The sequence below is a fragment of the Xiphophorus maculatus genome, chromosome 4, assembly GCF_002775205.1.
Source record: "Xiphophorus maculatus strain JP 163 A chromosome 4, X_maculatus-5.0-male, whole genome shotgun sequence".
In the NCBI taxonomy this organism is placed as follows: Eukaryota; Metazoa; Chordata; class Actinopteri; order Cyprinodontiformes; family Poeciliidae; genus Xiphophorus; species Xiphophorus maculatus.
The window spans coordinates 33,868,304-33,881,123 of NC_036446.1; the positions used below are offsets into that span (position 1 = coordinate 33,868,304).

The window sequence follows — 12,820 nt, forward strand, 5'->3', positions numbered from 1 at the left end:
CAAGTTCTATCTCATCTATTAAGTCAGTGTTTGTCTGTCTGCATAAGGCTGTGAGAAAATGCCCCGAATCATACTCCTAGCTGTGGAGGGGTCCAAGCTAACAGGCTTTTTTAATTTAAGCCTTGTCATGACAGGAAGTGTGTGTGTGTGTGTGTGCGTGTGTGTGTGTGTGTGTGTGTGCGTGCGTGTGGGGGTGCATGTGGGGGTGCATGTCCGTGAGAGAGAGGAAAGAAAAGATACAGAAAGAGGGGGAGTGATACGGGGAGTTTGGGGGAGTGTGGGGACAACAGGAAACGGGTTGTTTGGTGCATGGGAAACAGAGTTATTTTGTGCAAGGGACATCATTTGACAGTGATCCTGTTCACACTGATGCTAAATATAGAAAATGTGTGCTAAAATTAATATTTTTATTGGAAATTAGTAATGGTCTAGGAGTACCACACCTCTAGGCCAATAATTCCTGGAGACATGTAGTCCTACCCTGTAGATGTATATATGTGGATATAAGCAATAGTTGGATGGATTATTGACTATGAAATTTAACAGCCTAGAAATATGACAAATGTTATGAATAGAATAAGCAGAGTATGTAAACCTATCTATTAATAATGATCTCATCTTTTGTATGTGTTTAATTCATTTTGATAATTGCTATGAGTGATAGTTTCTTTACTCGAATGAAGAATCATTGCTCAGGAGATGAGTGGTAAAGATAAGAAGTTTATTTACAATATTTAGTGTTGCGCAACAACAACTTTGGATATGAATAACTATTATTATTTGCTGAAGGCAAATACAGCAACATTAGTGATTTACATTGCAACATTCAAGTCAGGGCATCACTTGATTATCATAAAATAAAAGCCAAATAGTCCAGTCTCGGTTATTGTTTTTGAATGCCTGTCCGAGAAAGTCTTAAAATGATAGATGAAGGCATAAGACCAGCCCTGACAGTTTTGAACAATAAAGGACCACATGTGTGGAACAAACACAAATAATTTTTCTAAAGTGTACAAGAGTTCATTAACAAAAGAATTCAACTTTCCAGTTAAAATAGTTGAATTAACAAACTCACTAAGCTTGTAAAACTCAGCTAAAACTAAGTCAAACTATAAAAAAATAAATTAAAAAAACTACCACAATGTTAAACAGTAAAATATTTGCATAGAGTAATACAGAGTATTATAAATAAGAGCAGAAAAACACATTTATTTTAGAGTAATCTGGAAATTAGCCAAATTATTTTCCAACAAATTCATTTTTTTTCCAACACAATATACAATGTAAAATGTATAACACTGCCTATACCACAACCCCTAGCAGCATTTTTGCACCCAAGCAGTTTGATAGATAAAAATCTTGCAAAGCACAACAAAACACTCTGAAATAGACAATCTCAAACATAATGAAATTGTGTGACCTAAGCTGACTTATCTGCACAGACAATTAAGGATGACTCTTAATTGAGTCATCCTTCAGTACCAGAACGAGAGGAGCATAGTGGTGTGGTCAGAAGATTGATCTAAATATTGAAACTATCAATACCAAGATGAGTATTGGTATTAGATCAATACAAGATTGCTACTTTTGTTTAGTTTCGTTTCCATGTGTCCACCAAATTACTCAAATTTCTACAGAGTTCATGCAACTACAAATGCAGGAATTAAAATGCCAAATACCATTTTCAATTTGAGAGAAAGATTTTGTACCTTCATAATGCTTGCGCTCAGAACATTGCTTTCTTTATAGTACAGTCTGTTTATTTCTTCCCTAACTGCCAATTTTTACAAACATATAAAAGCAGCTCACCCTTAAGAGGAATCTAAGCAGCAAAAGAGGAGATCAAAAATGTATTTTCCTCTGTGACAGCAATCACTTCCAAAGCATCATGAATGAGAGAAACAGTCTTAAAATAATCCAACCCACTGTTTGTAAAAACTGGCAACAGAAACTAAATGTATCTTAAGTTTTTAAGGACAATGAGTGACTTCAATGTAGCATCCATGTCCTCCATTGTTGTGTTGTATTTGTGTCATGTACTGATCACCTCATGCTACTTTCTGAAAGACATCACTCTGGTCTCAGTAGGGAACATCCCACAAGTGATGATTCACAGAATCACTATGTTCGTCATAAAACATAATGGTAACTATTACTAAGAAGGTCCTCATAACAATTTATAAACATGGAACTCCCAACTCATGTCAGAGCATCAGGTGTCACATTATTGGGACATATTGGCTCATTTTACACATTCTTTTAAGCCATCAAGATTAAGCTTGATGGCTGAGAAACTGTCAGACATTTTTCATTTCTGAGACAGCCGATCCATCCTTCTATTTTCCACAAAGTCATCATCACAGAGACTGGAAGGCAGACAGACAGCTGTGGAGCTGATAACAGATTCAATGATGTATGGACCAATGGATCGCAGAGCGAGTTTCATGGAGATATACTTGAAAGGAGCCAAGCCTTCTGTCCAGGTGAGTACTGGGTGCTGGGGTGCATTTAGAGTCAGTGAAATGGCTGCTTTGTTCAGCTGTTTGTAGGAGTGCAGAAACACTATTGCTTGCAGTGACATAAGTGATGATGGACCAAGATGATTGAAATGTCTTTTTTATCTGCTGGGAAGAGAAGAGGTCGGTAACCAAGGGAGATCTCAAAAGGGGACAGACCAGTGGCTACAGCGATACGTCCATGTATATATCTTTAGTTGCATTGATTACTGCAACAGTGATCAAAAAATTAATCCTCCAGCTGCAGCTGATCCAGAACGCTGCTGCTGATGTTCTCACTAAAATCAGGAAGATGGAGCACATTACCCAGTTCTACAGTCCTTCCACTGGCTCCCTGTAGCTCAAAAAATAGACTTTTAAATACTGTTCATAAATCAATGAACGACTTATCACCAAAATACATTAAAGATCTGCTGGTGTTGTTTCAAACTTCCAGGCCTCTCAGGTCTTCTGGTTCTGGTCTGCTCTGCAATCTCAGAAACAAAAAAAATATGGAGAAGCAGCTTTCAGCTTCTAAGATCCACAAATCTGGAACAAACTTCAAGAAAACTGCATAACAGCTGAAACACTGAATTCCTTCAAATCAAGGCTAAAAACCCAGCTGTTTGGAATTGATTTTTGACCATAATTAATGGAACATTGACCAATATATATTTGCATTTGATTGCTCTTGACAAAATGTAATGTTTACTGACTGCGTGGTGTCTTTTATGACTTTGTATTTTTGTGTTTTTATGATGTAAAGCGCATTCAATTACCTTGTTTATGGTGACAAATAAGCTGTGCAATTAAATTTAAAAGCAAATCTCTTGGAAGTGAAAATAAATTTTAAAAATGTGCAGCAATCAAGTTTAAAAACAGATCAGCATCAGAGAACTATTGAGTACTTGAAGCTGATCCTTTTGAATCAGTGAATCACGATCAAAGTCTATCACAGGTTAAAGTGGAAAAGGTGATTAGAACAAAAAAATCCACAGTTTTTCCTGTAATATTAGCCGTTCAACAAAAACAACACTAAAAGGTTTTATGACAATGTTGTTCCCTACACTGAATGCGGGCTAACATGAATGATGCTAAGCCTGCTGGGTTGACTGTCCTTTGGATAATCAGAATAACTTCCACAGACAAAATTGAAAGTCCTTATCAGATTTATACGGAGGCAGGAACAACATTACATAACATTGCATTAATGAGGTGCATTTCATTTTGGTGGCCTATTTTTTTCTACTTGTCAGACAAAATCTAACACATTACAAAATCAGTGGGTTTCTTTTCATTATAGTTTAGTGAGAAATTCCTTCTTTTCTGATCTGCAGAATGAGTCTTAAGGTGTGGTCTCTGTAAATCTACACCCAAGGCTATGAAAATCTAGATGTTGCTGAGAAACACATTGTTTCCTGAGTTGTTTATTCAAATATACCTTTGTGTTCCCTGCTCTTACTTTTGATTGCAAATCTGGAAAGGATTTCATTCAGCCACTTGCTAACATTTAGTTTTGCCACATAGTAAAGCCAACTTAAGACTTAGTTTTTGGAAACAGCACAATTTAAACCCTGCAGAGCATGAGACGGCAAACAGCCAACAGGCTTTAAAGCAGGTGCTTACACAGAACCTCCACTGATAGTATAAGTCAGGTTTGCTTGCTTTCTGAAATGCAGTCTGTCTGTGATGGATTGACCAATGCCGCTCTGGTACCCATGTTTGTTTGCTCAGACAGGCATGCATTTGGACACGCCTGTTCACACAGGTAACCCCTTCCTTACAGTCTTTCTCTGGTCCTTACATGTAAAATTCCACAGTCATTTGACACCCACCCACTGGCGGCCAGCAGCCTCTGAGTATTGGTAGACGTAATGGCAGCCCATGGCTCCAGACGGGAGCTTTCAAGGCAAATTCTCAATAAAGCTGAACATTTCCGATGTAAGCTCACGGAGACTGAGGAGGTCATGGAGTCATAGGGTGAATTCACATCAGCCATGTTTAGTCTACTTTAACTGAACTCTAGTTGTTTGCCTAGAAAGTCTAGTTTGTTGGTGGAGATGTGGATGCGCAATCGAACTCGGTCTTGGTTCAGTTGAAGTGCATCGGCATTTCGAATACCAATGCAAATGCCAAGTAGACCAGAGACCACTCCAAAAGCAGGAAATGGACTACAACCTAGGGCAGGGGTGGGCAACTCCAGGCCTCGAGGGCCGGTCTCCTGCAACTTCTAGATGTGTCTCTACTTCAACATTCCTGAGTCAAATAATGAGGTCATTAGCAGGACTCTGGAGAACTTGACTTCACTTGGGGGGTGATTCAGCTGTTGGATTCAAGTGTGTTGAACCAGGGAGACATCTACGAGTTGCAGGACACTGGCCCTCGAGGACCAGGATTGCCCACCCCTGACGTAGGGGATTCTGGGTAAATACAACCAAAACAAATGTGAGAGTCTAGTGGTAGCTGGAGAAATGCCAAAGACAAAAGTGAAATCCTCCAACCGCTACAATCTGACACCGCTTCATTTTTGTTCACATTTAATGAAGAAGGAAGTTGCACTCAGTGTCTTTTTTTAATGTAAATTCCTTCATTTGTTCTTGGTGCAGCGCCACCGCAGGTTAGAGTGGGAACAGATTGCTCAAAGGGTTTGGTTGGTTTGGTTTAATCCAGAGTGAAAGAGAACCACAGCAGCTGAAAATGTTCCAACTTTAGACCCCGAACCAATTGAGTGTACCTTATCCAGTCACATGAAAAGGAAACAAGACGCTCTAGCGAACTGTGAGGAGAGACAATCTACTGAAGACTGGGGTCGTAAGCCTGGTTTACGATAAAACCCTCAGCCCCCCAGAGACATGAATGGATAGATGGATAATATTGTATATTTGTTTTATTGTTCATCATTGTCTTCTTTAAATCCAGATTTAAAACCTGATTTTAGTTACATCTAAATGGAAGGGGATGTAAAAATGCTGTTGCTCGAATAATAATGTTTTCCTCCTGACCTTTACCTGCTGAAGCTGTTCTGACAGAACCACAGGACCAAAGTTTGCTCTCAAATTCTTTGTCCCACTGAATGCCTCTAGTGGTGCTTTTTCCAGCTGGTAATTACCCAGCAGTCTACTACAAGTCCACACATGTTGTCTTGGGAATGTCGGACTGTTGCAATGCGGCTGTGTTGTGATTATCAGGTAGTGTGGTGGGAGGCATGTGTCTGTTTCTCAGATCAGATCAGATAATTCCAGTTTCCCAAAAGAAAAACAATAACTGCTGCCAGACCAATAATCCTTTATGAGCTGGTTTGGGTTTATAAAAGTATTTTTCCTGGCTTCCGGTCATCCAGCAGCCCCGGCCCTGTACCCCAACCTCTAACATGATCACCTAATGACCTGACGGTGCTAACCTGGGCAGGCGAGTGGGCGGAGTCTTTCCTGTGGATACCATAAGTGCTTCCTCTTCCACCTTGTCTATGAACAGGTGAGCACAGGTGAGAGGAGGAGTCCTGCGTTCACCTTCAGCAAAGAGCTTCAGCGCACCTGAAGACTGAAGGTAAATATCTGGAGTTTCTTTTCTTCTCTTTTCTCTCTCTTTTACCTTCTTATTGTGTTTTAGATAATCGTGTCAGCTGGCCAGACTCCTTACTTTATCCTGCTAGTTAATTATTTTTTTGAAACGTTTTTTGGATTGTCTGTGCTGCGCACTGATTGTGTCACGCATGCCGCTATTGCCGTGTAAATGAAGCGACTGTACATGCTGGTGGTTTTGTGGGACGCGGTCACTGAGCTGAGCAGGTGTTGGAGCTTTGGATCCACCATCATGCGAGCGCTCTGCTGCGCTCTGAGCGCCGGTGGGCGGCCCCTGCTGGCGCAACACTGCTACAGCTCAAGCTGCCTTTATGCGCAATAGGAAACCAGGCTTACGACCCCAGTCTTCAGTAGATTGTCTCTCCTCTCACAGTTCGCTAGAGCGTCTTGTTTCCTTTTCATGTGACTGGATAAGGTTTTTAGGAAAGAACGTTCTGTCTGTCAAAGAGAGAGAGAGAAAATCCAAACCAGCTCTCTGTTAAACTGTGATTACTGGTAAATTTGAATAATAATGATAAGCAGGGATTCTGTGGGGAAAGCAATAATTTTGATAGCAGCTCAGAAATTCTTCCTTCAACTCTCTTCACTTCATAGAGTGATATCTGGTTTGTATCAGTGAGAGGATTCTACAATACAGAACATGATGTCCATCGATTTCCTGTCCCCATGTAATCCTGTCCCAGAGTTGGGGTATTTTAACCAGCAGGGGGTTGGTTGCTGCTTGGTTTATATAATCAGTCCAGTTGCAGGCAACTGTGGCTCAATAGGAAGAGTTACCACTGGAATTGTAAAATTGAGGGTTGATTCCAGCTTCCTTCCAACACATCAATAAGTTGCAACCCCAGATTGCCTCTGATCTAAGTAGCAGTGCGTGAATGTGACTGATGAAAAGAGTTTCAGTTGATCAGTATGTCTATGAAAGATACATCTGACCTTTAAACGGTTTTATGTATTGTAAGGTTAGATTTAATGTCTGTAGCAGCTGATGAAGAGCGTCTGGTCCTGCTTTCCATGCACTCAGCTTGCTTCAGCCCTGGGGGAAGAGCCAGTCCTTCGACCCTCAGAGTAAAACATTCTGCAATTATTCCTTAGAGGAATTTGAAGTTTACATTTAAACTCAAATGCTTAGAAAATGTCTTCAGCCTGAGAAGAATCCACAACTTCTAATTATTCAACTTCCATTGAATAATTGTAAGTTGAATAATTACAATTACAACCAGTGGACTGTAGCCTAGATGTGTATTGTCTTATTTTACTGATCTCTGCTTTGTTTTTCACGGTGCTCCCAGTAAAACAGGAGACAGAAAAGAGGAGCAGGCTTTTCTAAGGAAGATGCTATGAACTTTATGCTAGCTCTGAGGTGATTCAGTCATTATTTTTTTTACATTTGAGTTTGTGTAGGTTGATGCTGTGACTGGTTACGGCTGCTCCCAGCATCAGGGGTTCACTAAGGGTTTTATCAGCATTCCAGTCCAAAAAACTACCATGGCATGTTGAGTCAATATATTAAACTACTTACAATATTACCCCAACCACTTCAACGCCGTATTGTATTTTTTAATAACAGGAGGAAGCCTGTTGTTTTCTATCAGTTGGAAGTTATTAAATGAAATAAAACAGTGAGAAGTTCAAGTCTTCCTGGATCTTGTGTCTGATCACAGTGCTGCTCAGGTTTCTCATTGACCAGGATGGGAGGAAGCAGTCAAACAGATTCACACCAAATGCTGTGAAACTGTTTGGATCTGTGTTGGCTGACAGGGATATTAAGTGATCTAATAGGAGTGAGCAGATTTAGTGATGGAGATTTATTGCTCAGTGAAAGAGTTCCTTTATGCTGCCATCTGCTCTCTACTTCTTTATTTGACATGAATTTATTTTAAAATGAATAACTCAGGAAATGTAGAGGGACATTCCCCGCTCTTGGGAGAAAACATTAGCTGACGTGTGAACAGTTTCACATGAACTGAGACGTTGGGAGCCTCACAGCTCCGTCGTTCCTCATTTCTCCCTTGGGAATTGAATGCAACACGTTTTAAGAGAGTTTCGGCACGATTTTCGGCGCTTCCCCCAGCGCAGAGTCGGTGCGCAGCAAATGTCGATTTAAAGAACAGCGTTCTTCCATGCGGTTAGGAGGCGTGTTAGCCCGGAATGCCCGCATCCTGACAGATAATGCCATCCGGGCGCGTTTTCCTGAGCCGCGCATCATTCCCACTGACCGTCTCCTGGAGAAATGCAGCCTGTTGTGTTTAGATGCTGCCTCTCTGTCATTAATTGGAGCTTGTGGTAAAATCAAGCAGCAACTGGTTCCTCGGTTGTCTCCGCTCCGAGCTCCCGAAGAGATGGGAAGCTCTCCGTGCAGCCTCTCCACGCTGCAGCGCTGACTGTGCTGGCTGTGAGGAGTGGATGCTGCTGCAGAGAGCCGGAGCTCCGCTGATCTGCTGGGGAGTCTTCTCTCCAGCCAGTCCCCCTAATCCCAATGGAGCAGCAAGAGGAACAGGTTGGGGGCTTGTCCCACCATGGCAGTAGTCAGGAATTCGGTAAGATGATTTCCCTTCATTTGCTGAGAGAAAAAAAATCAGGCGCTTATTTCTGACCTTAAAGTCCATTTGTCTGATTCTAGACAAAGCTTAAGCTTTTTGCATCAGAGCAGCCACGAGGTCAACTTGTTCATGTTTTTACAAGTCGTTGCTCATTTCTTCTATTGAGTATTAATAACATTCAGTTAATGCTTCTGCTGCAAAACTGCCCAACTCCCATCATATTGTAATGGTCTAGTCACTGTTTGGTCTAAACTCTGTGGTTTGTCTGCTGGAACCAGGGGTGAAAGTAAGTATGTCCGAAAGATAATGTCTGACCAACAACCGGCTTACTCTCAGCTGGCCTGGGAACACCTGGGGATTCCCCTGGAGGAGCTGGAACAAGTGGCTGGGAAGAGGGAAGTCTGAGCCTCCCAGCTGAGGCTGACACCCCACCACCTGATGAAGTGGAAGAAGATGGATGGATGGTTTGCACTTTGCTTTTAGAGATACAGAGAGAAAATATAAAACAAGTTACTAACAATTTTTGTCATTGTACCAGCAAGAATCTAAAACTCCTTCCCCCGTAGCTGGACCTGAATTCAGTTCAGTTCAGCTGCAGGTGTTAGTCCTGAAGGGAAACAATAGAGCTCTCATTACCCACCTGTCTTCAGCATTATTCTTCATGTTTGGAGCGAATGTATGGCTTTGAATGACAGGCCACATATTTTCATGAGTAAATAACTTTATTACCTTGTTGTTATGCAGACCAGAGGTTGAAGTGATTTGATGCAGGCAGGTTTTTGGTTTGGTCTGATTTTATTTTTCACACCCTATGCTGCTGTGCAGTTTACATAGACCCAATAAAAATACACATACACATTTTCCTCACGGTCTAAAGTTAAATCAGTTATTTTGTTGTAGGTCAGTTAGAATCAGCAAAATTGTTTCTATTTGGTAAATGCCACAATAATGAGAATACGTCAGATTAAGTTATTAACGTCATCAGTTTATATCCAGAATTATCCTTGTCTCTTCCAACAAAGAGCCCAGATGATGATGATGATGATGATGCTTTGGGAACGTCTGACGGGTTCTGATCTAGAACTTGAAACTTTGGAACTCGATCGCAGCACAAAAGCCAAAGACCTTGTGAAGATGCTGCTGAAGCTGTTAGGACAGTGAAACATGTTCTTACTGACAGACTGTTGGCCTGGGAACACTATGCTAACTGCGAAGTGTGGCAGCATCATGCTGTGGGACCGTTTAGCTGCTGGAGGAACTGGTCCACTTCATAAAATAGATCATGAGGAAGGAATATTATGTAGAAATATTGAAGTAACATCTAAAGACATCAGTCAGGAAGTTGATGCTCAGGTCGAACTTCTAATTCCTCTTCAGGATAACAATGTTTTGTTGTAGCCGTCACAAAGCCCTGATCTCAGGCTAGAGAGAATTTGTGTCTGGGAGAAAACCCAGAAGAGTTGACCCAAGTTATCCTGTTCAAATTCATTCCTATAATAAATAAATCTCTGACATATTCTCATAGCATTGTAGTGTCATTTACAAATAGAAATCATTTTGGTGATTCTAACTGACCTGGAGCCAGATAAGTTTATTCTTATTTAACTTCAGACAGTGAGGAGATGAAGGAGGATGTGTGTTTTTATCCTGCATATGTAAACTTCTGGTTTCACTATGGGCTCCGTCTCAGGCGGCTGTCTGGATGATGCTGGGATGTGAAAGTAACTTTGTGGCACATTGCAAAGCAGAAACGCCCACTGTGGTCAGAGTCTGGTCCTGCAGATACCCTCTTCCCGTTTCCACCAGCCCACAGCGATCCCTCTCTCATCCTGGGTTCTTTCTGTCCAGTCTCCTCCATTCGGACTCTGTGTTCCTGACCAGTGCAGAAGAATCTCTGCAGCATGACGTCTTCATGGTAGAGATACTTAGCAGGCAGAGCACTGGTTGTATTTACTTATCAGAGCAACAAGGAAGGAACAGATTTATGTCTTTGCTTGATGATTTTTTTTAAACCTATAGTGATCAGGACTTGTATCATCAAATTACCTGGTTATTGTAGTTCAGGTAAATGGAGCCAGTGTGTTATCTGATGGCTTGACCATGATAGCTGCTAACTCCTCATTCTTCCTGATGTGAGTGAACGTAAAATGCAAACTGGTTGCTGCGTCTCTACGAATCTGCCATGATGTCTGGGAGATAGCATGAAACCAGCAGCATTTTGTTGCTTTGGATGATGTTAGAGATGGAAGGAAGTATGAGTGACGCAGACTGCATGGAATGATTGAAATGCGTCTGTGTCACATGTTGAAATGCTATACACAGTAACTTCTGGTACAATTTGCTTGAAAAATCAAACATATTCTCATTATGTCTGAATATTGTGGCAATAATTTCCTTTTCTTAGATTAAACAGTCAAAAATCATCCAGACTGTAATTTCTGGTTTGATGGTCCATCAAAACTTTATCTGCATTTAATACAACCCCAAATCATATGTCCATAAAACATTTTATTTCATTTTATTATATCATATTTAGATATTTAAACCAACCATATTTAATAGATAATAGGGATGGACAATATGGCTGAAATCACAACATAAACATTTCATATTGGTTGAAAGCAATAATTGTTGATTAGTCTTTTATTTTAAATATCTGAAATACTGTCAAACTGGTGGCATGGTTTTCGTGTTTTATCCACAGTTTTAACTCCACACTGTTGTAGTTTTTTATTTTTAAGCAGTCATGAGGCGCGGTGGCAAAACCCGAAACTGCTGCTGCTTATTCAGCAGGTTGTTGCTAGGTAACCAAAGAGTGAGTGATTTAGTTATTGCCACCAATCTTTCTTAGCTGGTTGTTAGAGGTTGAGCGGCTGAAGTCTTTCCTCTGCCTACATCCCCCACAATGCTGTGTGATTCTGGATCGGAAATCTGGGAAATTATTTAAAATTCTATCAGATGTATTATCTATTGATATTCATCATATGTCTATTGCGATACATATTGTTGTTGATTTATTGCCCATCCCTTACAGAAGCACAGCAGCTTATTCATCTGTTATACCAGTTCATTTATAATCTGGTAAAATATACAGAAAGTTAACCAAATATTACATAAGAACGATTCAACCTGAAAAACCAAAGAGATCTGTTGTGGTATTATTGATGTGGAAAATGACATGCAGCACATAAAGGCTGCTTCAGTAAACATGATCAAATTTGCCATGTGACATCAAGTCTGTCTTCTCAGGAATTTGAATCAGATTAAGCATTGTCATTGTTGCTGCACAGATCCTACCAGGCAGAATCCTGTCTCAAGTGACACAGGACACATCAAGGGACGTTAGCTTAAAAAAATACTGTAACCCTAAACAGAGCTGCAAAGAGCATAAACTTAAAAATAATATATTTTTGTGCCTTTATTCCCACTTTTAGTATCTACTTAGTATTTTATTGTCATTAAATAGCAGTTGCCTTAAACGAAAAACCTCCAAAGCGGTCAGAGTAAAATTTCTCACTTGCTCATATCTCAAAAGCAAAACCTTTGCTAACTTGAACATTTCTTCTGACAAAGGGAGAATATTTCAGGTGCAGCAGCACCAAAAACTATTCCAACCCCAGTGCAAGTTAGGCTACTTGACACAATACAAACATGCAGCTGCTTGCAACACAGCAGCTTCATACAACCAATATTAAAATTTAGTACAAAAATACTTTATTCCAAAGAGAAGTTAAATATTGTTGAAATTCATATTCATGTATCTTCGGAGTCCCTGTGGATGGTGACCTTGTGGAAAGGAAGGATCTCCAGTAGCAGTCAGTATTGCAACAAAATGAGAAGGCCTCTAACTGAAGACTGTTGCTGTATGTTGTGACATGCTGAGAGACTGGGATATGATCCTTGATCATCATGATGGAAGTTAGAGTTGCTCTGAACTTCCTTCGTCTCTCTCTCTGGTCCTGCTCTGTTTCCATGAAGCCTCAAATTCAACTCCTTTAGGATTTGGGGTCAAAGTTCAGGCTTAATCTAAGCTTTTGAGATGATGATCAACTGCTCCCAGCTGTAAAAATGATACACTGTTGTTATATTTACACATCAAATGTTTTGCTTTACTTTTTTTACTCAGAAAGTAAAAACAAAAATCCTTCAGGCTGCACAGGATCCAGGAGGGAACACTCCAGAGGAAACACTGTCCACACATTCA

The 12,820-nt window shown here is 40.5% G+C and overlaps 1 protein-coding gene across 5 annotated transcripts in view; it reads left to right on the top strand.

Annotated features, from left to right (window-relative positions):
• Window positions 1-5,962: 5,962 nt before the first annotated feature.
• The window catches only part of ano1 (anoctamin 1), a 64,045-nt gene continuing 57,187 nt past the window's right edge, over window positions 5,963-12,820 (top strand). For 2 of the 5 annotated variants that reach the window (XM_023331878.1, XM_023331879.1), the window contains exon 1: window positions 8,055-8,613. In XM_023331878.1, coding sequence (XP_023187646.1) covers window positions 8,553-8,613 — 61 coding nt within the window. In that variant the 5' untranslated portion in view covers window positions 8,055-8,552. Of the gene's footprint in view, window positions 6,042-8,054; window positions 8,614-12,820 lie in introns of those variants that run through there. The other 3 variants (XM_023331880.1, XM_023331881.1, XM_023331882.1) reach the window with 2 other exon arrangements.